A 24,934-nucleotide genomic window follows, 5' to 3' on the forward strand; every position below is an offset into this window, starting at 1 on the left:
TTGGGGCTTTTGGTGTAGATTCTCAATAGTGGGATAACGGGGTTGTGTGGAAGCTCGATTTTTTTGAGAATGTCTACATTGTTTTTCAAAATTGAACCAGTCAACATTTCAACTAGCTGTCAATGAGGGCCTCTTCTCCCTCACATCTGCACTAACACTGGTGGTTTCTGTTTGTTGTTATGTGTGCCACTCTCACTGGTGTGATATGATATCCCATTGCTGTTTTGATTTCTATTTCCTGACAGTGATACAGAATATTTTTTCATATACCTGTGCTCAATACATCTTGGCTACTTAGCTCAGAGGCCATCTTCCAGGCCTTGTTCTTTAAGATTATGTGTCTGTCTGCCTAGTGGGGAGACCTATCAAAGCCAGTACAGACTCTTTCTGAAGCTCTTTTCTACTTGCTCCTCACTGGCATTTGGCAAGAGCTTTTCTAAAATTTGACCTTCTCTCTTTGATTTATTTTGCTTGAGGTGACAACTGTGCCAGGGAACTGGATGCTTCTCTCTCAGCTTTTGTTGCACACAAAAGAAGATACCCTTGGGCTTCAAGGAAGTGTTATCAGCCTGTTTCTCTGTCTGAGCAAATCACCTGAACTTAACTACTTGGTTTGAAAAAGGCCCAAGGGAAGCCTGATGTTATTTTAAGCTTAACTCAGAGACTATCCAGATTTAGAGCATCATTAGGAAGGAGAAAGAAAAGTCTTCCGTAGAGGAGAAATCTTTACCTGGGATATTGAGAGAGAAGGTAGGTAGCTCCAGTTGGTCAGGCCAAATGGAGAAAGAAGGAGGAGAATGACTACTTGCTCTTATATAGAAATCAGTCCTTCATCAGGACCGTCTAGGAGGAAAGCCCTCAAGTCCACTTTGCAGTACCTTGTCCCTGTTGGGTAGGGTCTAAGGCAAGCCACTGTTATTCCCCATCTTCCCCTTTTTATGCATATAGTTCAAATCCCTGAATTGCTCAGGTGCGAGAAACTCGTGCCAATTTGGGACAAGTTAACAGGCTCCATATCACTGTTTACAGATTGCACACATGAAATAAAGAATGGGAGCTGGCAGTCCCAGGAATCCGGGGGAGCTTGCCACATCCCAGAAGAATCACCCCGCCTGTCTCTGAGTATCTTGCTTTGCAAAACTCCGCTCCGGATCCCTGGAAAATATCGCACTTGGCACTTGACTTCCCACTGGGCTTCCTTGAAATGCCAAATAAGGGCGGGTTGGGGGGGGGGGAACCTTAGGAAAGAAGGAAGTAAGGAGGGAAAGGAAGTAGGTGCGCTTCTTGAATCCAATTTGGAGTCAGGCTGATTTCCAGATTCTGGGCAGTCTGGAAGATTTGCTGGAAGAGCCCGGCATCCTGGGCGGGGTACAGGGGCTGGTCCCTCCTCCCGCCCCCTCGGGCCTGTCCTCCCGCAGGGGCGTGTCCTGCCCTGCCTCCCTTCTCCGTGGTCCAGGCGTCGCTGACAGCAACAGCGGTGGCTGCAGAGCCGGAGCCGGAGCCCCACTCACCGCTTTTCCGGAGCAGGAGTCGCGTCCTCTCGGCTGGAGGGGGCCACCTGTCCGGGAGCAGAAGTAGCAGGACAGGGTGGGGAGACTTGTGCCGGCCACTATCTGAGCCCGAATCCTGGGACACCTGCTAGCGAGAAGTGCCCCTTGCTCTAGCAGCACCGAGTTGGGAACCCGGGCGGGCAGAAGCATGTGCGGGAGCAGGTAGAAGATTTGTGGGGCAGCCCAGAGAGCTTTCCAAGTGTCAATCAGGCAAGATAACGGTTTCTGGGACCATGGCTACCTCCCGCTTGGACTTCGGGGAGGTGGAAACTTTCCTGGATAGGCACCCCGATTTGCTGGAAGATTACTTGCTGCGGAAGGGGAAGCAGGAGATGGTGGAGAAGTGGCTGCAGAGGCACAGTCCGGATCAGGGCGCTAGAAACCCCAGGCCCGCATTGGCTGCCACCAGCAGCTTGGCCCAGGGCGCTGTCAGTGGACCCCCTGGCTCTGCCAATAGCCAGCCCGCGCTCGGTGGCCGGGACTGCGTTGCGGGGGTCCCCACGAGTCCCAACTGGGCCGGGGGCAGCCGGGACACTGAGAACATGCAGCGGAGGGCTTCTCAGAAAGAGCTCAGGAAGAGTTTTGCTCGCTCCAAGGCCATCCACGCCAACAGGACCTACGACGAGCAGGTGACCTCGCGGGCGCAGGAGCCCCTGAGCAGTGTCCGTCGGAGGGCGCTGCTCCGGAAAGCCAGCTCCTTGCCCCCCACAACAGCCCACATTCTCAGTGCCCTGCTGGAATCGAGGGTCAACCTGCCTCAGTACCCCCCGACGGCCATGGACTACAAGTGCCACCTGAAAAAGCACAACGAGCGTCAGTTCTTCCTGGAGCTGGTCAAGGATATCTCCAATGACCTTGACCTGACCAGCCTGAGCTACAAGATCCTCATCTTTGTCTGCCTCATGGTAGATGCTGACCGCTGCTCTCTCTTCCTGGTGGAGGGGGCAGCTGCTGGCAAGAAGAGCTTGGTTTCCAAGTTCTTCGACGTGCACGCGGGAACCCCCTTGCTGCCCTGCAGTAGCACAGAGAACTCAAACGAGGTGCAGGTCCCCTGGGGCAAAGGCATCATTGGCTATGTTGGGGAGCACGGAGAGACGGTCAACATTCCTGATGCCTACCAGGTAGGACTTTGCACTGTCCCCCTTCAAAACCCCCTCTTTGACTTTGAGAGCCAACGCTGCTGATACACTGTGGCACCCACAACAGCATTAATTTAGACTCTTTGCAATAGATCTTGCTATGGAAATTCCCTCTGAATTTAGGCGAGTTCGAATGTTTTTTCTACCACCCTAGTGTTGACATACTGGTCTATACTTTACATGCAGGGCCTGGTGGAAAGTTTATGTAGCACAGGGGTTACCAGTTGCACCCAAGAATAATGCTAATGTGTTTCTTTATCAAAATACATTGGTGCCTGAGAATATCAGCATATGGATAAGGTGTTGAGGGTGTCTACTCCAGAATTCCATAGTTAGTTGGTGAAAATGGCAGTGGGTCTCTGATATTTTGGGGGGAGAGGAATTAATATTTCATTAATATTTAAGTGAGAAAGGGAAAGATGGCCTAACTTCTCTCTCCCGTTCTAGCTGAGAGCTATGTAAATGACAGAGCAGGGAAGAAGAAATTCTTTAGGGGAAGGAAAAGTCTTTGACCCATAGGTCCCTTTAAAACAACTTTAACTGAGTTTATTTACTTTTTATGATTGTTGTGAGCTGTTAAAGGAATTATTTACTTTAGACCACAACATGCCATTGTTTGAATTAACTCCCCCCCCCCAATTCACAATACAGACCAGGCAAAGGGCCTGGGTTGAGGTGTATGTGGGGTGCATTTACTGTACCTCCTCTTTCTGAATTAACTTTTAATAAAACTGAGCTAGTGGACTTTTACTCAAGTGATAATTTTCTAGTAACCCAAAGCAAACCACAAGGTAAGAGTTAGTTTCAAACTGAAAATGGAACCCCAATATACTGTCAGCTAGTATTTTCAAGCTTTTAATTAGCACAATTAGTGATTTGAACTGATATTACATGCTGAATCTGTTCTAATCCCTTTTCATTTTTTCAATATATATTCACCAGAAGAGCTGAAATTGAATGTTACTTTCCCATTCTTAAGAGACTTCTTCAGGGTTCATAAAAATGGAAAGTTTTGTTTCATAGTTATGAATCTTTAGTAGTTATTTAAAGAACTCTTCTAGGTGTCTAAAAAACTGGAGGTTTCACCAGTTTGGTTTGCTGTTCGTCACAATAGTACAAGTGGTGAGAAGATCACCAAAAAGTTTTTTTATTTCATCTGAGAGTTGATAATTTTACACAGAAAATTGAGGAGATTGTACCACAATCAAGTTTTTTTTTATTTTTATGATATGTTTATCAGCATAACACTTTTTTCTGCCTAACAACTTTTTGTTACTGATTATGTGCATTATTTAGTATAACTTCTTGAAGACTGATAGATTTAGTTCAAGTAGTCATTGAGTCACCATAAACATGTGTCTATTTCTCTAAAGAGCTATGGGAAGGAATATAAGTATTTAATAAATGATAGGCTAAAGATTCATTAAGTGGGAATAGCCACAACATCCTCCCTCCATTATTTTTACACCCTTTTTTGGTGTTTGAGATAAAAACGTTTAATAATACTTATCACAATCTGAAATGAAGTCTTTTCTCTTTCTTGTTTTATTTTTTCTTATTTTTTCAGTTGATTTTTTCTCAATTCTATAACATTTTTCCATTTCTTTATTTACTGTTTTGTAGATCATACTGAGGGTGTTCAGGACTTATTCCTGGCTCAGTGCTCAGGGATCACTCTTGGAGTACTCAGGGAACCATATGAGGTGCCAGGAGTCAAACTGGACAACATGCAAGGCAAACACCTTGACTCCTGGATTATCTTTTAGAACATATAAATTTAATTTCTTACTTCACCCCTTTCACTCCTAACTTTTATTTAGTAAAGTTTATTTACTGTCTTGTCTTCAAGAAGATAATTCCCAACTTCCTCAGCTGTTAACTTGCATTCTTTCTGCCTAGAATTGTATCAATAGATGTTCCCATACGTAATAAAAAATAAAAGCAAAGTTTGACAGAAAATGTTTCTTCTGGGTCCCACTCTTACTCTGACTCAAAGACTTATTAATAAGCTGTACTGGGAAAGGAGTTTCTTCCTTTATCTCTCCTTAGCTGGTAATGGTGTGGTAACATTTGAAAAGGTGTGAAATCATACTCCTAAAACATTTTTAGCCTTGTAAATCAATATTGCTTTAAAAAAAAAAAGGCAAGAAAAGAAAATAAAGTAAAAGGAAAAATTGGATTTGTGCAGAGGGCAGGAAGAGGAAGGTTATTATATGTGTTGAGTCTTTAAGATGTTGGTACACTCATTGGTTTAATTAGTAAGAAAGTTTTCCTTTTCATTGGCTTCAACTACATATTTTTCTATTTTTAATGTAATGTTTGATCTTCATTTTCTTTATGCTACACTTCTTCAATAAGATATGTTTTATTAAAATACCTCACAGTCACCATTATTGCAAATTTAGGAGAATTCCTTAACTCAAATCTTAATTGCCTTATCTGCAAAATGGGAATAATAGCAATGACTTTTGTTATGAAAAGAAAATGAGATTTTGCATTAGAGTTCCTAAATAGTACCTCACACACTGCAGTTCTTCAGGTAATTGTAAGGATAATGATGAGACTAACCATATTCTTTCTCTTTCGATCTAATTTTGAGTTTTTTTTTTTCCCTCATCTTTCATTTGTAAGTGTGGCATGTTTTGGCTCATCTAATCTTTTTTGACCTTCAAGGGAAAGACACATCTACCCTTCCAACTTCCTCAAGATACTCCTGAATGGGAGAATATTTGACCTGAGCCCATCCTTTCAAAGGTTATCTATGCACTTTGTTACTCTGAAGAAGTCATAAAATATATACTTTTTATAGGCTTATATTAATGCTATATTCTTTACTGGTTCTGGCATTTTCTCCCATTCTTCTATTTCTTTTCCCTTTTCATTTTGGAGGGGCCTTCTAAGCAGTGATCTAGAGGCTTATGGATTTCTCCAGTGATTCTTGTCAACCAAACCTGTGGCACAATGACATCTAGCAGTACTCAGGGAACTCCGGGGCTACACTGGGTAATGCATGGGGCCTCATTTAGTACTGAAAAGTGACCCAGGGTTTATGTCATTCAAAAAAGGTTCTGTAATCTCTTGCACTCTATTAATCTCTCCATTTCTTGCTGCTATAGATTTCTATTAATTAAACAGCTTTCTAAATGCATACTCTTTTATCATGATGTTGTAATTTCAGTCACTCTTGTAAGCACTTTGAAGATTCAAGAAAAAAAATTTTTTTTGATTTTTGGGTCACACCCGGCAGTGCTCAGGGGTTACTTCTGGCTCTACAAACAGAAATCGCCCCCGGCAGGCTCGGGGGACCATATGGGATGTCGGGATTTGAACCACCATTCTTTTGCATGCAAGGCAAACACCTTACCTCCATGCTATCTCTTCAGCCCCCCACCCCCACCAGCAAAATTTTTGGGCCACAACTGGCAGTGCTTATGGTTTACTCCTAGCTCATGAATGACTCCTGGCAGGGTTAAGGGGACTAAATTCAGGTCAAGCCCATAGAAGACCAAGACCTTCTCTGTGATCTGAGATAGGATCTCCTTCTCAATTCTTTAAACTGCTTATTGTTCAGAATCAACAAATGTATTTTTTAAGGAGATGAAATTCCTATCACATGGAAACTTGAAAATTTAAGCATTTGATAATTAGGTTTGTTATTCTCTTGGACCTTCAGAATAAGAGGGAGAAAAATACATTGAAAACACTTATGAAATGATAATAAGCATGGCATGCTAGAAACAAGGGCAGAATTAAATGAAATAATAAAGTTGAGTAAAAATTTTAGTAGCAATAAAAATTACTTCAATTTATTTCATTATCAGTCCTAAAAAGCAGACATGAAATTAGAAACGCCATACAAAATTGAAAGTGGAAAAGATCATTTTACATATCTAATATAGATCATAGTGACTGTAATTTACCTTTCCCCCTGACAGTTATAAGTTATTAAACAGCCCACTTTAATATAGTAATGAAAAAATTGCCCTCAAGAGGATGAAAACAAGAGCACTCAAGTAACAGGTGTTCTCTTTGAGATTATTTTAGGCATTCAGAATATAGCACTTTAAACATGAATAAAAAGTGTGAGGTGATATTTTTGGTAGTGTTGATAATGATGATACAGGTGTTTGATGGGCTTTGAGTCTGAGCAACAGCCAGGATGCTTTGTTTGGTGAACTGAGAGGCCTGGGATGACGCAGAGTGTTACAGGTGTGCCAGCTTTGCAGAAAATGTGTCTATTTACCCAACAGGTTCATTTATTCATTATCTCCAATAAACACACTTGTGTAATCATCTTATTTTAGACCTGGTCTAGGGTCTTCTATATCTGCTTTAATGAGGGGCTATGTTTCTTGTCCTCCAAGTGCTTACAATGAAAAGATATACTAAACAAACAGCACCAAGCTGTCCTTCATAAATTATTTTATTGGAACTATATTGGTCCTAGAGGAGAATAAATCAGCTCATTAGGGAAGACTTTATGAAGAAGGTACCACTCAAGTGGGAAAATGCTCCATAAAGTTCACTAGTAGAGATGGTTGTGAGCAAGCACAAACTCTGTATAAGGAACAGGGTGTAGTTTAATTTGACCAAAGTATTATATATTATGGGATGAATTATAAAATTAATGTGAGGACAAAAGAAGAAAAAACATTGAGCCCTGGGCTACATAATTTAAACATCACCAACAGTACTCTTAAATATTTTAGCAAATCAATCAGGGAAACCTGGTGGTAGTGGCAGAAGAGTACATAAAGCTGTGACAAGAGTTAGCTGTCAATGCTGATGGCTGGTGGTACCATGATATACAGTTGCTCAGAAGTAGGAATGAACAGCTGGGACAGGTGAGAGAAGCCTTCAGGTGAATTGTTGAGGAGAATCAGAAGTCACAGATGACTCAAAGTCTTACCCTATAGAATATGGAGGGGAGAACAGAAAGAAGCTGGAGAGGTCAAGAGTCTAAGTAGAGATCATTATTTCACCTACAAACTGATAAGAATCCGCCTGCAGAAGTTTCTTCTCAAGGATTTACCACCTACAGCAGATGTATGACGCCAGAGGGTCAGCAACCACACAACTGGTATAAAGGGTTGAAAAAATGGGAATGCATGCTTTTTTCCTGTATATGTTTTGGCTAAAAATGTGCTACACAATTTTTCTCTTGTATATGTCTAGTCTCTGATAGATTTGGTTTTTCTGTCTATCATTTCACTTAAAAGCCATGGTTTCCAAGGTCCTTTATATGGGAAATGAAGAGTTAGTGTACGTGGATTGGAGCTGAGGAGAAGCCTTCTCCAGTCATCTTAAAATTTACCTCCATTGCTGCCAACTCTGTTGGGAAAGTCCACAGCCCCCTGTGCCTGCTCCTACCCCTGCCCCTCCACAGATCTGTTCCCATGTGGGAGCACAGGGCTATGGCAGGTGGCAGATGCGAGCTTCTCCCACGATTGACTAAAGTTTTTTGTGATTCCCTCTCAGAGCAAGAATGAGAAGGGAAATCTGACAGAGCCTAGCACAACAGGAAGCAGAAATGAGTAGTCCAGAACCTGACCTGGCCTTGTAGTAGGAAGGGAATTTTTTGAACTTAGGTTCCAAGTTCTGGAGTCCTACTCCTCTGTTCATTTAACTTTACTTGTGAGCCATCTAATTCCAAGACAAAATTATTAGACATTTCACACAACACAAAGCCTCAGACAATGAGCTGTATGCAATTTTGGTTAGAGGTCTGTGACTCAAAGTCTTATCCTCCAGAATATGGAGATGAGAGAACAAAAAGCCTGAGCTGAGTCTGAGTCAAATAAAGTCTTCTATGGTATTGTATGCTTCAAAATTGCAGGAACCAAGTAATAGAAGAGCTGGGCTTATTGACAAGAACACAATTTAAGTTGAGAAGCATGTCTTAACTGGCAGAGGGTGTAGAGCAAATTTCAAAAGAGGAAGTGGAGGTCTGGGTAGAGATAGGGTGATATAACAGTAAACACACATTTTAGGGAGATGATGCTTATTTGCAAGGTGGAAAGGTAGCAAGAGCAGTAGAGAAATGAGTAAGAAGATACTGCATACACAGAAAAATGTCACAAAATGTATATTTAGCCTAATAATGAGAGGTGACTGACTAAAGGCCTGGAAGGGACCTATACCTGTACCTATATCTCCACTGACCAATATTGTCTAAGCAAAGTCCCTTATCAGACTATCTTGGTCCAAACAAAGCTCAAAGAATTTAATGAGGTAGATTCTCCACAGAAGGATTGTCACATTCTTCAAATGATAAGCCTCGGGCGAGTCTGGTTTTTGCTTTCTTAACCTACCCAAATAAAAAGTTGTGTGCTTATTAAGGAGTGGGGAGCAAAGGAGTTGGTAGAATTTTTTTAATATCTGATTACAGTGAAGTGGTTCAATTTTTTTCCAGCCTAGTGTCTAGTGCTTTCTTCAGCATGGCCTCAGCTTCATTCTAATTAAATTACATGATGTTTTCAGTGCCTGGATAGTGCTTTTCTATTTCTGTGCTTTTCAGCCTGCCTGCCATGACTACTCTTTCTTCATCTTGGCTCATTCAGGTCTTGCTCTGTTTCTCAGGATCTAATAAAGGAGAACTGCTTGCTCACTCTTAAGAGAATAGATAACCAAAACAAAACAAAACAAAAAACAAAACCTATATACAAAGTTGCTTTTAGGAAACTGAAGGATAGGTTAGTGGGCTGGAGTGAGCGTACTTTGCATGCAGAGAGCTCGTATCCTATCCCCAGAACTGCAGAGTCCCCCTGAGCACCACGAATCTGACTCAAAACAAAACAAAATAAAACATAACTAAAAAAGATATCCAACCCATTCCAAAGTTATATTTCGGAAGACATGTACTATTTGAATAGCTATTATTGTGTATTTGTAAATAATTATATAAATAATGAATATTTTATTTTAATTGAATTAGTTTATTTTGATTTTTGAATAATCAATCACTAAAATAATATATTTATAAGTGTCTAGGCTGCAGACTTATTAGTTTCATCTATCAAAAAATGTGAACTTGATAGATATAGGTCATATTATATTTGCCTTGCACCTGGGCTACCTGCGTTTAATCCCTGGCACCCCAGATGGTCTCCCAAGTTCTGCAAGGAGTGATCCCTGAGAGTCAGGAGTATGCCCTGAGTACAACCATGAGTTCCCTGAAAACGAGAAAACAAAAATTCAGTGATTAACATAATTTATTCCCTAATGAATCAATGTTGCTAGAAATGGCCTACAAAATGAGTATCTGAGATTTGCTTAAATGACAGAAACTGATCCCACTTCAACACTAGTAATATAGGCATTTTACAACATCTTTTTCAGCCTAGCACATAGTGTTCAAAATTCCCCCAAACCACAAATTTGTTCACTAGTCCAGAACCAGATTGATTTTGAGTTTAAAGTAAGAAACATTGCTGTTTCAACTCCTCTTCTTGACAGGATCACGATAAACATGGTGACAAATTGCTTTTGCTGTTTTGTACATAATAATAGATTACAGAAAATTACAGTTTCTGTGAAACCAAGGGGAGGTAAGTTAAGGTTAACTTAATTTTCAACCAGTTTATAAGCTAAATGTTTACTAATCTGACAAATTTGTTTGGATTCTAATGTTTGGGTCACCTACTTATTTAACCAACTGGCATAAGTTGGAAGTTAGTGTTTCATATTTAATATAGTGTTGAAGAGATAAAGTTTTCCTTTAAAATAGCTTTGTTTGTTTTATACAAAACTCAACAAGATCCTTGAGGCTCACTGCTTGCTACTTAAACCACATTTTTTTTTAGGGGTGGTGTTTTGTAATCTATTTAAATACCACTTTTGCAAAGTGGTATATGAGTCATAAAAGAAGCAGTGAGGTCATAAAATTGTGGGTTAGGGCTCTAGTATTTTGGGAAAACTTGGACTTATGGTCATTCAGGCTAAATTTATTTATTTGGATAGCTTTAGGTTTAAAATAGTTAGGATTTCCTGGCAGTAAAAAAAATGTGTACTTTTTGGTTATGCTGTGTTTCTAATTTTTTGTGTGTTTCTTATTAATTGAAACAGTTGAACAGTAGTTTCACACATTAACAATAAATGGTTTACTATTATACATTATAGCTTTTAATTATGAGAGTTTAGTACAAGAAATCTCTTTTACTTGAATTAACAAATGGATAACCTATGAAATACAGTTGCAAGTAGGAAAGGTGACACCCACAAGAAGAAGTAGAGTTTCCAGGGTGGGTTATGTGAAGGAGCAAGAAGAGAGGCAGCAGCCTTGAAAAGAGGGTCAACTAGCTTTTTCTCTAAGCACTCCAGTACATGAGGAAATCCCTGAGGGACTTTAGAATCTTTGAGTGGCTGCTCAGAGCACCTGTAAGGTGCAGATGTCAGCTCTCACCTGTCCCATGAGGTGATTGTCAAACTGCACCCCTAGATTTCACTTGTTCTGCCTGGTGTGGAAAAGCCCTGCCAACCCAGTTTCTTGAGGAGCCATGGATTCAGGCTAGGGTGAACAATTGCTTCTTGCAGAAAAGAAAATTCAGTCCTAAATCTTACCCAGACATTTCAAGTCCTTTGCCTTTTCTCAGAGAAAAGAATTTCAGTGGTGGTAAACAAATAGTCAAGTATGATAAGTTTGTTTGGGAAATGAGGGGAGGAAAAAGAAAGGGGCATGTGCTCAAGAGAGAACATGAACTTCTCCAGAGTGGAAAAAGCCAAGTACATATCTCAAGGAGGTCTGCAGTGAATTCCCAAAATAGAGAAAACATGCCATAAGTTCACATCATGGCCAAAGAGGTGGGCAACTTCCCTAGAATAGAAATGCAACCTAAAGTAAGTACAAATCTCAGGAGAGATGCAGACAACTGCACCTTTCTTTAAGCTAGTTTAAATACACTTTCCCTAAACTACCCCTCAAAGTCTGTTGCTAGGGTGAGAGCTCGGAACTGTTGATGGTCTTTGACATTTTTAATGTGGCTTTTGTTCCAGCTGTAGCATCTCTTCCTCCAGGAGATCCAGTCATGTTTTGTATCTAGAATTCTGGGCTTTATTTTTGTTGTTTGTGGAGGGTTTTTGGGTGTGTGTGTGTCAATACTCAACAATGCTTAGGGGTTATTCCTGGCTCTACATTCAGAAATTACTCCTAGAAGGGCTCAGGAGAGCATATGGGTTGCCAGGAATAGAACCAGAGAAGATTGCTTACAAGGCAAGTTGCCCTACACTCTGTACTATCATTCCAGCCCCAAGGGCCTGGACTTCAGCATCTGAAAGGCTTTCTGGGTTCTTTAGATGATGCCTGTGTCTCAAAGGCCTTTAAACCTTTTGTTGAGGTTCCAGATAATATTTTTCTCAGCATATATTACTAGGGCCACTGTATTTCTGCTAACAACATTAAATCTGTCGCAGAAGAGAAATTAAAGCTTCACTATAAAGTAATTCTATTCATGAAGCATAGTGTATCAAACATTAACTCATTAGCATACTTTTCATATTCTCATTAATACCCAGAAAAGAAATTGGCACCTCCATTTTAAAAAAGGGGAAGCTAAATCTTGTAGGTCTTAAGTAACTGACTTTATGGCTCAGTAGGCAAGTGAGGGAGGTCGAATTCGAACATGTCTTTTGTCTGCAGCACTTTCATTTCCAACCATACCCAGGGTGGCTTCTTTAGCTATAGCTATAGTAAGTGAATCCACTTCTCTCTGCCTGTAGCCTACAACCTCTGCTGCCTCAGAGCCTAACCTGTCTTAATGGAACTTAGTCTTCCTTGTCTGTTTATGTAGCCTGAACCTGACTTTTAAACTTCTCTAGTGCTTTAATGAGATTCTTTTGAATTTCTTGTTATCTTGTGATTAGGCTACTTGTGTGATCAGTGACTGAATTCTAAATCAAAATGCTGACATCTTCATTTTTCATTTGCTACAGTGGATGGGATAAGGGTTTACATGCATGGGTTCCTATTCAACTAACAGCCACTGATAACTGTGATAAATTTTAAGGGGGCCATACCCAGAGGTGCTCAGGTTCACTTCTGACTCTGTTCTCAGAGATCACTCTTGGCAGTGCTTGGAATGCTTATCATGCAGTGCTACATATTGAACTTCCCCTTGTTCTAATTCCAGAACATAATAGCTACCCTCTTCAATGTAGAAATGAACTGCTTCTAGAACTTAAGAAATGGCACCACTACCAGACTCTAAACAGGGAGCTATAGAGTGTCTTTGGGGAGAGGAGCTCAGACTGTGCAAAACCATGTCCCAGAGGAAAAGAATACTGGGACAAGGTCCTCTCCTCATGCCTTCTGTCTTCTGAAAATGCTTCTCCTTGGTTGAACTTTCTCTTGGTAGAGGTGAAGAGGGCTGAGTCCAGAGACATCACAAAGCAGTGGCCAGTGACCAAGTGTATTAGATCAAGAGCCAACTGGGGAATCACCAGCCATCTGAGTTTTGTTTAGTATGGATTTAAGTAGGATTCGGTTTTTTTTTTTTTTGATTGAGCACAAATTTCATCAGTATGTATAGAGCTTAATGACTGAAATCTGTTGAAAATACCATAATTGTATTTGGTTGTCTCATTGTTTCCAAGTAATTCTGTTTATTCCTGGTACTCTATTTCCCAGAAGAAACTGCATAGGAGATAAATAGGACTACACATACCTACAGGGCAGATGACTTTGATTTTTTTTTTTTCTGCACTTCTCGATTAAGCCCCACTGTTTGGCAATTCAATTCTTTCATTTGTAATCACTTTGTTAAACTGTGAAAGATGTGACTCTAGATTTAAAGATAGGTATCCTGGATTCTATGCCCAGTTCTGACTTAGTTTTTTTTTTCACTTATCAGTTAAAGATGATATATCCAAGCCTATAATATTTTATAAGGATACAATCATTAAATCTGATTATGAGATAATAGGTAAGCTTATTAAAAAGGATAAGGTAAAAAAATATAAATGGGCTGGATAGGAGCCAGAGTGATGGCACAGCAGGTTGGGTGTTTGTTTTGCATGCAGCCAACTTGGGTTTGACCCCTGGCATTCTAATGGTCCCTCGAGCCTGCCAAAAGTGATTTCTGAGTGCAAAACCAGGAGTAACCTTGAGCACTTCTGAATATGGCCTCAAAACCAGAACCACAACATAAACAAAAAACCCTGGATAGATAGTAGAGTGATTGCCTTGCAATAGGCCTGTTGGTGTTTGATCTCCAGAATGCTATATGGTTCTGCCAAAAGTGATCCCTGTGCACAGAATATGGTTTTGCCAGGAGTAAACTAAGCACTTCTGGGTCTGGCCCAAAAACAAAACAAAAGTAGAATGCTAATATTTACTAATATTTAAAAATATACTGTTCCACAGAATTTTTTCATAAGGCTTATTCCTCAAAGAAGTTCACATGTAAGAGGAGAAATAGGAGATAAAAATACCTTTTTCTCTCAGTAGTACTTATTTTGACTTTTCCTATTTTCTATAGTGTGTGTGTGTATGTGTGTGTGTGTGTGTGTGTGTAAGAGAGAGAGAGAGAGAGAGAGAGAGAGAGAGAGAAAGAGGGAGAGAGAGAGGGAGAGAGAGAGAAAGAGAGAGACAGAGAGAGAAATCTCCTTTCCAGGGTTAGCTGATAACTGACCTAGTCCACAAGCTGTTTCTCTTATCCAGCATTCCCCTTATCCTCAGTTACCCAGTAACAAATATCAATTAGCCCAATGTCTGGTCCTAAACTGACTCGAGAAACTGATCTTGCCTGCCCATTTCTTCCTGAGAGGACTCCAGAAAACTCATTCAACTATGCTCTTCCCTATCCCCTTTGCTTCTGACCTGGGGATTGGCCCGATTCTGTCTGTGGGATTCTGTCCTTACTGATTCTAAGGATCTGGGAGCATCACAAAGGACTGTTTCAGAACAATCATTTTCATGTCTGGAGGTTTAAACAATTTCCAATTCCTCTGAAAAAAGATATTATGGAAGCATGCATAAATGTACATATTTATACTTTCCCTTTCACTGTGTGGTGTCTGGAGGTCCCACACTTGGTAATAGTTCTTGCAGACTTAGTTATGTTGCTCATGAGGGGTGGTGGCTGAGGATTGCAAATGGCAATGCCACTAATATGATTATTCTTGGCATGTGGTGTGTATTCAATCTGGGGCTTGAATTCATGGCTTCTTACTAAAAGCAGGTGCTGTATCACTGGGCTATCTCCAGCCCCAACTTAACACAATACCATTTCTACATGATGTCCTATATAGTGGTACAGGCTACTAAAAATGCTTTTTTTTTTAGGAGGTTGTACACTGATTGTGCTCTGGGCTACTTCCTGGCTCTGTGCTTAGGAATTACTACTTGTGGGTCTGAGGGACCATATGGGATGCAGGAATTGAACTCAGATTGGCCACATACAAGGCAAACCATACTATTTTTCTGATCACAGTAATTGAATGCTTTAAATGGACAAATCAGACAAAATTTGTTTTCCATAATATATGTTCTATGTTTGACAAGACATAAAATAATTATGTTAATTTTAAGAAATAATTGATAATATAGGGCTGAAGAGTACAGTGGCAGGGTATTTGCTGGGTTTAGTTCCTGGCATCCCCTGCTGTTCCCTGAGCCCACCAGGAGTGATCACTGAGCACAGAACCAAGAGTAAACTCTGAGCACTGCTGTTTCATTTTCAAAAATGAAAAAAATTTGATGAATAGGTCTAATTTTCCAGTACAACATGTAATTTTGAAAGTATCCAAGTGCTTTCTTTGCTACAGAGTTATCATTTGAAGCTCTAACTTAATTATTTGTAATTTTATTCTTGAGTCAAGTTTCTGGATTGACCATTTGTAATTTTATTCTGTATAGTTTTAAAAATCACAATAGTTGGAATCAGTACTCAGAAGCTAAATAAATTCTAGCAGCTGACATCTAACGGTAAATGAACACTAAACCCCACTGCTTATAATCAAAATAATAATTTATTAGGCTAGGTATGATCTATGATATAATTTAACGTTAAATGTTTATTAGGCTAGGTATGATCTATGATATAATTTAACTTTAAATGTGCTGGCTGTTCATTAAATAAGAGTTTTTCTTGATTTTATTTTTTTCTATTTAAGCATACTGTTCATTTTAATATGATGCATTATCCTTTTTCTATTAGTGCCTATAGTACTTTTTCAGATTTTCAGAGTATTTTAACTTTACTTTATTCAATTTAAAGAAATTAGGTAGTACTCCTTTTTGATTTAAATTTCTGTGCACGGTTTAATGTGCTAATGTCTTTTATGAGTATTTGGTAACTTAATGTGCATGATTACATATTTAAAGTTTTAATAATGGCTGTAATGGAATTGAGGGCTGAAACACTGTGGGGAAAATTATCTTGGGGTTGCTAAGGAAACCATCTAGATTTTTTGCATAAGATCCTTTGGGAAAGAAAAAAAATCTAGTCCTCTGTTTAACTTTATGTTGTACCCGCATTTCTCCCTTAACCTCTTCTACCTTCTGCTTCCAGAAGATGTATGACAGTGTGTGAGTTCTTCTTAGCTGTTCAAACTTGGTTCTTTGTCTCCCTATCTTTGGGTATGTGAGATTGGGTCCAGATTCTTTCATAATTTTCTCATTTTTTTGTGTAGAAATATTGCAAGTCCAGGACAACCACAGCATTTTCTTGTATCATAAGAAGAGATTATTATAAGTGGTTAGCAGGACTGGAAAGCAGGCATTCCCACTTCCATCTCTACTTAAGGAAGACACAAGATGAACAGCTTCAGATTTGTACTTTACCACCCTTTATTTTCCACTGTATCTGCTGTGAGTTCCACTAAAAAGATAAGAAGAAATTGACACTCAGGAAGCACCTATTAATTTAAAATAGAAAGGACAAGAGAACAAATTTCCTTTTCTGATTTAGCCAAATTGATATCATCTTTATTATTATTATTTATTATTATTTTGGTTTGATGGCCACACCCAGGGGCACTCAGGGTTACTCCTAGCTCTGCACTCAGGCATCATCCTGTCAGTGCTGGGGGACCATATGGGATGCAGGGGATAGAACTCGGGTCAGCCATGTGCAAGGCAAATGCTCTTCCTGCTGTGTTATTGCTCAAGCCCCTGAGATAATTTTTAGCTTTAAATGAGAGCATAGATAAGTTTGTGGGGGTGGAGTGAGGGTGAAGGGAGTCTCTGTCATCTTCTGGATGTTTCCTCTCAGAGACTTTGAGTTTTTGTTAAGGTAGGAGCAAGCCATTACAGAAAAATAGAAAGATACCAGTAATTTTTGTAGCAACCCTGATATGCAAAATGATATGGTAAAACACATCTCATGCAAATAATAGAAAAATATGTGAAAGTATAAGATGGAAGAGATATGGGGCCGGGAAGGTGGCGCTACAGGTTAGGTGTCTGCCTTGCAAGCGGATGGACCGCGGTTCGATCCCCCGGTGTCCCATATGGTCCCCCAAGCCAGGGGTGATTTCTGAGCGCATAGCCAGGAGTAACCCCTGAGCGTCAAACGGGTGTGGCCCAAAAACAAAACAAAAAAAAAAAGATGGAAGAGATATGTTTTCTCCCTAGCAAGAAGCCAAGATTTATTTCCTAGTCTCCTGCTCTCTTAACCTGGCCCTCCTCAAATATTAGATTTGTTCATCATGTAGACAAATCCTACTGGAATAAATGGACAAGAACTTTTTGAGAGCCTTTGTTGTGGTATGAAAGGCCTTCCACTTATGGAACTACCAGGAAAGTTAGAGATATCAACAGTAAATTGTTCATATTTTGGAACAGATTTTCCATTGTTGTTAGGAGGTGGGTATGGTAATCATGCATTGTAGAATGTATAGCAGACTTCTGGCCTTCCACTACCTGCATGCCAAGTTGGGAGACTTAATAATGTGTCCTCTATTATCAAATGTCCCCATGGGGGTAAACTACACCTTTAACTATTTAAAACCTCAGATACAGGAAATTTGATAGTATTCACAAATTTCTTTCAGAATATGGATAAATTTCAGATATAATCACTCTAGTTTCCCTAAAGGAAATTTTTATGGTTATGTGCAAAGATTTGCCTACACGAACACTTATTTTGTGTTATCTGCAATAGTATAAAATTCTCAAACCAAAGATCCAATGAGAGGGTTGGATACGTGGAACATTTAATCAGAAGAAATTACCCACAAAATATAAAAGAGCATAGCTTATTTAAAAAACAATTAAATGACAGTTTTCTATGCAATATTATCCAAAGCATAATGGGGGGGGGTTTGAGCTTAGAATCATGCAGACTAAATTTGATTCTCTGTTCTGTCATTGAACAGTTGTGTTATATTTCACTCCTCCAGTTGCTAGTTTCTGCAACCCCAAAGTGGGAATAATAACCATCCTAAAATGTTGTTGTCAAGGTTTAGTAAAATTCTGTATAAAAGTACATCATAGTGTATTCATTACATTGTGAAGCTTCAGTAAAAAGTAATTGGGATAATTTAGGGGGAAAGGCTGCAAGGTGATGAAAAGAGGTAATTTTAGGCGATGAACTTCAAAGCATTCCTTTTTGTGTGGTAGGCACACCTGGCTGTACTCAGGAATTACTCTTGGCTCATTTGCAAGGTAAGTGTTGTAGGTCACCAAATAATCTGGATTTTCAGCAAATGTACTTACTGCAGAATCCTACTTACTGCATACTCCCTACTTTAGTTCACCATTCCTACATGTCCTCTCCTTTGTCCATGTACTTTCTTTCTCCTCTTATTGGTCATCCCATCTAAAGTCCCCAACCCCCACTTTGTCACATTTCCTCTTTCCCTTCTCCTCTCCTAGCATCTTCTTCCTCCCACTTCCTCTTCTTTACCTTGCTTATCCCAGTCTTCTTGTCATAATTCTCTTTTTTGTCCTAACATTATTGACCTTAACGTAAAGCAAATACAACTTAAAAAAGTGTTTGTTGCAACCGAAGACTTCCAAGTCAACATTTGAAATCTCCTAGATTTTCTTCAAAAACAAGTTTCTTCTTTCTTTCCTTTCCTATGAATGTATCTTTATAATTTTAAAATCAGATTCATGAAATAGCTGTTTTTCTGTAAAACACATACACAAATTTTAATTACACTTCCAACCGTTATCCCCTTTAGCCCTTGGTTATAATGTATTCCTTGTGGGTCAAGCCCTTGTTCTATAGATCTTGCCCCTCAAAACCATTCAGTGCGACAGAGAAATTGCTATTTGAATATGCATTATGTGACATCTAGGCTTTTAGAGAAATGAGAACAATGAAGAATATAATTTCTTTGGGATATCTCTTAGCCTCAGCCCACCAAGAATTCTTAGTGATAGGAACACTGAAGTTGCCATGCCAGCGGTTCTACTAAGGCTGATTGTGGTCTTGTCTCTGTTAACCTAAAGTTCTGATGGCAGATGTCCTCTGCAGGGTTTTCTTTCTTTTTTTTCTTTTTGCCTTTGTATACAAGAAACATTATTGAGTATTTTTCCATCCTCCTGAATCCACCAGGAAGCATGTGGGATTTAATCACCTTGGTTATTATATTCTTTCTCTCCCAATGTATGAATGCTCTAAATCTTGCTTAGTCATTTGTAAATTTTCAGCCACAGGCCTTGCTGCTGTCCTTCCTTGATAATACATCAAAAGCAAAGGCAGCCGAACTTTCTAAGTCACATGATTACGTTTCCTAGTGCTGAAATTCTCTCTCGACTTAAAACTACATGGAAACTTAACATCTACATCTTTCTTTATTATTTCTAGAGAATGTAATGCCTGGCTCTGTGTGTGGGAGCACATCCTTTTTTTTTTCTCTTTTATCACTCTAGCTTTATGAAAGCTAATTTTTTTCCTTCCTTGACAAAGGAATTCATTCTGAATGCGTTTCTAATTCTCAAAACCTTTTTAAACATACAAAGCTCAATAATAAGCCAGCTTTTCAAAATTTGGAATAGGAAACTTGAAAACATAAGCATTAGACTACTTGGTTTTCTTTTCTTTTTCATTAATGGCTGTCATCTTTAATAATCCAGCATTTACTGCCTGAGACATGGATAGTAAATTATGGATAATAGTTCTTATTACAATAGAATTATTAGTTTGTCCAGTTTTCAAGTTCTCTTTGCAGACATGCTGTCTTAAAGTCCTTTATCAGTCTTTTTAAAACTAGAACTAATGTTATTTTCTATGACCTATCTATATCAATATATTTCTCAGTACCTGGTGTTAAACAAGTCTCATGAATGGGAAGATGTATTCTTCATGGTTGGGCCATCCTAGAAGTAATAAATTAAAGTTTTTATTTACTTTAAAGAGCAAGTATTACATAATTGATCATAATACATTTATTTTCAGGTAAGTAGGAGCATAATTGTTAAAAAAAAAGAAAAAGACAAGAAAGAAAGAAAAAAAGAAGAGATAAAAGAAAAAGATAAAGAGTACATCAGGGCCCGGAGAGATAGCACAGAGGTGTTTGCCTTGCAAGCAGCTGATCCAGGACCAAAGGTGGTTGGTTCAAATCCCGGTGTCCCATATGGTCCCCCGTGCCTGCCAGGAGCTATTTCTGAGCAGACAGCCAGGAGTAACCCCTGAGCACTGCTGGGTGTGGCCCAAAAAACCAAAAACCAAAAAAAAAAAAATAAGTACATCAAAAAGAAAATTTGTGGTAATAATTGTATCTCCAAATAGGTCATTGACAATTAGTCATTGTCACAGGGTTTAGTAAGTTCTTGTATCTGGCCTTTCTGTTACTTCATTTGTTTCTAAACAGTTGGTGGCTACAGACATACATTGGCATCTAAAATGGTGTGTTTTCAAGGGATGGAATTGTCATAAATATGGCTGTGTGGTTCAGGAATTCCAAGCACTATTGCAGATACTGTGTCTTTTGTGGGGCATAATTTTAGCTGCCAGGGCTTCCTGAAGTACAAGAAAGTAGGGGGAGGGTACCTGCACTCACTCCAAAAATAATCTTAGTGATATCAATCTAAAGACAGGAATACCTGGAATTTTGGTCATATTGATGTCTCTGCAAAAAGCTGTAGAGGAGTGGTGAAGCAGAGCCATTGGTGAAGTGACAATTGTGAAAATGGGTACAGCAACCATGTCTTTGGCAGGGCCATTTCCAGCTGTGTGGCAGTGTATCCATAATTTTTTATGGCTTGGTTTATATCTCTTTGGAGAATAGAGTGCAGACATAGCCTAGAAGTAATATTTTTATATTTGACTATGAATTTGAACTTGGGATATTTATTATCGCATGTAATCTTCATAAAATCAGGCAAGAAAGCCTCTTCTATACTTTAGATCATAAAACACCTTAGTGTCAGGACTCTTATGTGTTTCCATCATTTTCTTCCTACCTTGTCATTGAAGAGATGCAATATAGGACATCTCTTTCCTGCTCTGTGCCAATTTATATAAAAAATAAGACAATAAAGGACATGGGAAAATAACAATATATGATCATAACTTACTAAGCAGGTATTAAGATATTTTATTTTTTAACAATGACAATTTAATAATAATGATCGATCATGTCAGCAAAGTGTTGGAATTTGGAATATTGGGCTAAAAAAGCAAAAGAATCTCTATCTAATTTAGATTGTGGTAAGCAAGTTTGGTTGTTGTTATGAGTAAATGGGAAAATGGAATAAAATGTGATCATCTGTAAGAGAACAGATAAATCATATTCTGATGGTCTTTATGCTTTGTTATATGAGATTTGTATTTTGATTGAAAATGACATTTTTGTAGTAAAATTAATTTATATGGTAACTATTACCTTTCTTAACCATGTCTCACATAGACTTTCTTTAAGGCAATGAGTTCAGTCAGTGAAAGGGAAGGTAAGACTAGGCATTTGAAGGACTTATTATCTTAGTCACCTTCACTTTGAATACATGAATCATGGAAGGCCTATTAATAAGAGAGGGACACAGATGACTGCTTACAATCTATAGAGCCCTGGGTAATTGGCCTTCCCTAAGTGAGAATCAGAACACTCATAGGCAGCATAGAAGGGACAGAACATGATTTCTAAGAGGCTTCTAGTTCTAAAATGGAGAAATAAGAGAAACCTCATGAAACAATTTAGTTCCAGATTGTAAAATTTGCAACCTTGTTGTAAGAAATGATCCATGAATCTCATGCCTAAGCAATCCGATGAGGTAGCAGTAGTGACTCTAGACTGTTGTATTCAGAACTAATATCTTTGTAAGCATAAAATGGAGAAGCATTCTTCAACCAATGGTCCATAGACAAGTGCCAGTATGCTGATGTAGAAAAGTTAAAAACCACTGGCTTACTACAGTGACAGGAACTGCCAGTATCAGACTTATATGCATACAGGTACTGGTTGCAGGTATAAAAAGTTTACAGAACACACTGGACTAGAAAATTGTATTAAAACTTCACATAGCAAAATGTTGCTTTTGTGTGTCTTTGAATAGGATGGGAGATGTGTTTGAATAAGCTTCAGATAAGTCACTCCTTAGTAATACTATTAGGTAATAGCAAGAGGAGTGATTTGGATTCACTTTATCTACTGTTGGTGATCAATGGTAGCTAGTTCAGCCTCTATGGAAAGCAATATAAAAAATTAGAACTACTGTATGACATAACACTTCTTGGCATCTATCCTCAAACACAATAAATTTAATTTGAAAGGATATAGGCACATTATCACACTACTTAGTACAGTAGCTAAGATATGAAAACAACCCAAATGTCCAGCTCTAGATGAATAGATCAAAAAGTTGTATTTTATATATAATGGAATATTTTGTATCTCTAAGAAGAAAAATCATGCAATTCACACTATCATAGATGGAACTAGAGGATATAATACTGAGTGAAATCAGTCATAAAGAAAGAAATAGATATAGAAAGATTTCTTTCATATGGGGAACTAAAAATACACAACAAGGCAATTACAAAAGGCCAAAGTGAACATAGGAGAGTAGATGTACACAGTTGAGTTGAAAGGGCTTAAAGGGAAATGTGTTAATACCCTTGGGGAGAGAGCTGGGTACATTTATAATGGATATGATATTGGAAATATATGCATCTGAAGCTATCATTTTTTGTAAGTCATAGAATATTAATCAATAACATAAAAGAAGTGGAGAGATAAATAGCAGATAGGGCACTTACCTTGAACTTGGCTGACCTCAATCCATCACAGATGGTCACCCATCATTGTCAGGAGTAATTCCCTAGTGCAGATCCAGGAGTAACCTCTTTGCATTTCCAGATGTGACCCCAAAATAAAACAAATTAATTAATAAGAATAAAGTAATTTAGGTTTAATTTGCCTGTCATTCGGCTTGTCAACTGTCTATAACCTGCTATGAAAATACAGCCAACTATTATAGATCTGAGTATTTTTGTTTATAAATAAAATATTATGTAGAAAAAGTTTCCTACAATTTAAGAATACTAATGACTCAAGAGAAACAAATAGGTTCTAGAAATAAAAAAGTTGTAAAAATAATCAGTGCTTCAAATAACCTCAAAATTTATAATTCTACTCTGCCTTAATTCCTTCAATATTTTAACTTTCACCATTATATGAATTTTTAAATACCTCTGAGAGTCCATTAATAATGATCAAGATAATTAACACTAATATAAATGAATTGATCACTTGGTATAAACAATAATGGGACAAGAATAAGTTAATGGTAGAGGAAGAAAAGATACAAGGAACAATTAAAGATACATCAACTATCTCAGGTTTGCCAAAGTTAAACTATTTTAAAATATGTTATCTCTGACTAAAATGATGACAGTCAATAGCTTTCTTCTGCTTGATATTCTTTAACCTTTCTACTTTACGATGTACTATTCTGATGTGCTGATTCAAATTCTTAAATTATAAAAACAAAAAGCCAAAGCAGAAATCAAGCTCTGATGATTCTATTATAGGGGTCGGTCACCTTTTCAACATGTATTTATGTTTTTTACATAGCTATTACAGATTGTACATATTACAAAGATTGTAATAAATGATTCCAAAAATGCTTCTTCAAGTGAATTTCCAGATAAACTCTTTCATTCTTATATTTTATGGGGTTAAAGAATCAACAACCAATACAATTTCTTTTGATTAACACTCACTAGAACTACTCATATAAGACAGACTAAACAGACTAAACCCAAGAAATATTTATAACATTGACATCTAAAGGAAATGTGCTAGAAGCTGTGCTAAATCTGATGTAATATTATTTTTATGAGGTTCTATGAACAAGGTACCATAATTTGCCACATTGTGTGTGTTTGTGTATGTGGGGCAGGGTGAAGCCAGACTTGTCAGTGTCAGGAATTACTACTCCCAGCTATGAACTTGGAGGTTAGACCCACATGGTGTTCAAGGAATCTTGCAGGAGAGGCTAAATCTGGGCCTCCAGCATAAAAAGCATACAACCCAGCCCCCCCCCCCTCTAGCCCAATTTTCTACATTTTACATGTCAAGAAACAAGACATTAAGAGGTTTAGTAATTACTTCCAGTTTATTTGCTAGCATGTACCAGGAGAAATATGCATAACCAAGTTACCTAGTTGATGTAAAGTCTATAGTTTTACTACTGTGGGAGGTAATAATGATCACATTGGTGTTATGCTCATTATTTGAGACTGTATTTATCTTATCCTATTCATCACAGGAGTTTCTTAAATAGAATATTAAGTTAAAACATCTATAGAATCTATAGCTGCTTTTGCTATTCATATCCATTGGCATCAGGTGATTTTATTTACATGAAAAATTCTCAGTGATTGTAATTGAAGAGTTTAGAATATTTGGGAAGCAGAACCTCTGCCATTTCTTTAGAAAAAGATTAACTTAAAAGCCATCAGGAGAGATGAAGTCATGAAATTTTCCTATACATGGATGTGCATGGAATCTATCATGCTGAGTGAAATCCAGAGGGAGAGAGAGAGACGCAGAAGAGTCTCACTCATCTATGGGTTTTAAGAAAAATAAAAGTCATTTTTGCAACAATCCCCAGAGACAATGAGAGGAGAGCTGGAACTTCCAGCTCACTTCATAAAGCTCACCACAAAGAGTGGTGAGTGCAGTTATAGAAATAACTACACAGAGAACTACCATAATCATGTGAATGAATGAGGGAACTGGAAAGCCTGTCCAGAGTACAGGTGGGGGTGGGGAGGGTGGAGGGAGATTTGGGATATTGGTGGTGGGAATGTTGCACTGGTGAAGGGGGTGTTCTTTTTTTTTTTTTTTTTTTTGATT

At 38.5% G+C, this 24,934-nt stretch overlaps 1 protein-coding gene and 1 pseudogene across 1 annotated transcript in view; one reads left to right on the forward strand and one right to left on the reverse strand.

The window, feature by feature from the left end:
* Window positions 1–1,513: 1,513 nt before the first annotated feature.
* PDE11A (phosphodiesterase 11A) overlaps window positions 1,514–24,934 on the forward strand; it is a 431,148-nt gene continuing 407,727 nt past the window's right edge. The window contains exon 1 of the mRNA XM_049773400.1: window positions 1,514–2,671. Coding sequence (XP_049629357.1) covers window positions 1,784–2,671 — 888 coding nt within the window. The 5' untranslated portion in view covers window positions 1,514–1,783. The remainder of the gene's footprint in view (window positions 2,672–24,934) is intronic.
* On the reverse strand, window positions 3,315–3,437 carry LOC126010225 (uncharacterized; annotated as a pseudogene).

The sequence above is a fragment of the Suncus etruscus genome, chromosome 5, assembly GCF_024139225.1.
Source record: "Suncus etruscus isolate mSunEtr1 chromosome 5, mSunEtr1.pri.cur, whole genome shotgun sequence".
Classification (NCBI taxonomy): Eukaryota; Metazoa; Chordata; class Mammalia; order Eulipotyphla; family Soricidae; genus Suncus; species Suncus etruscus.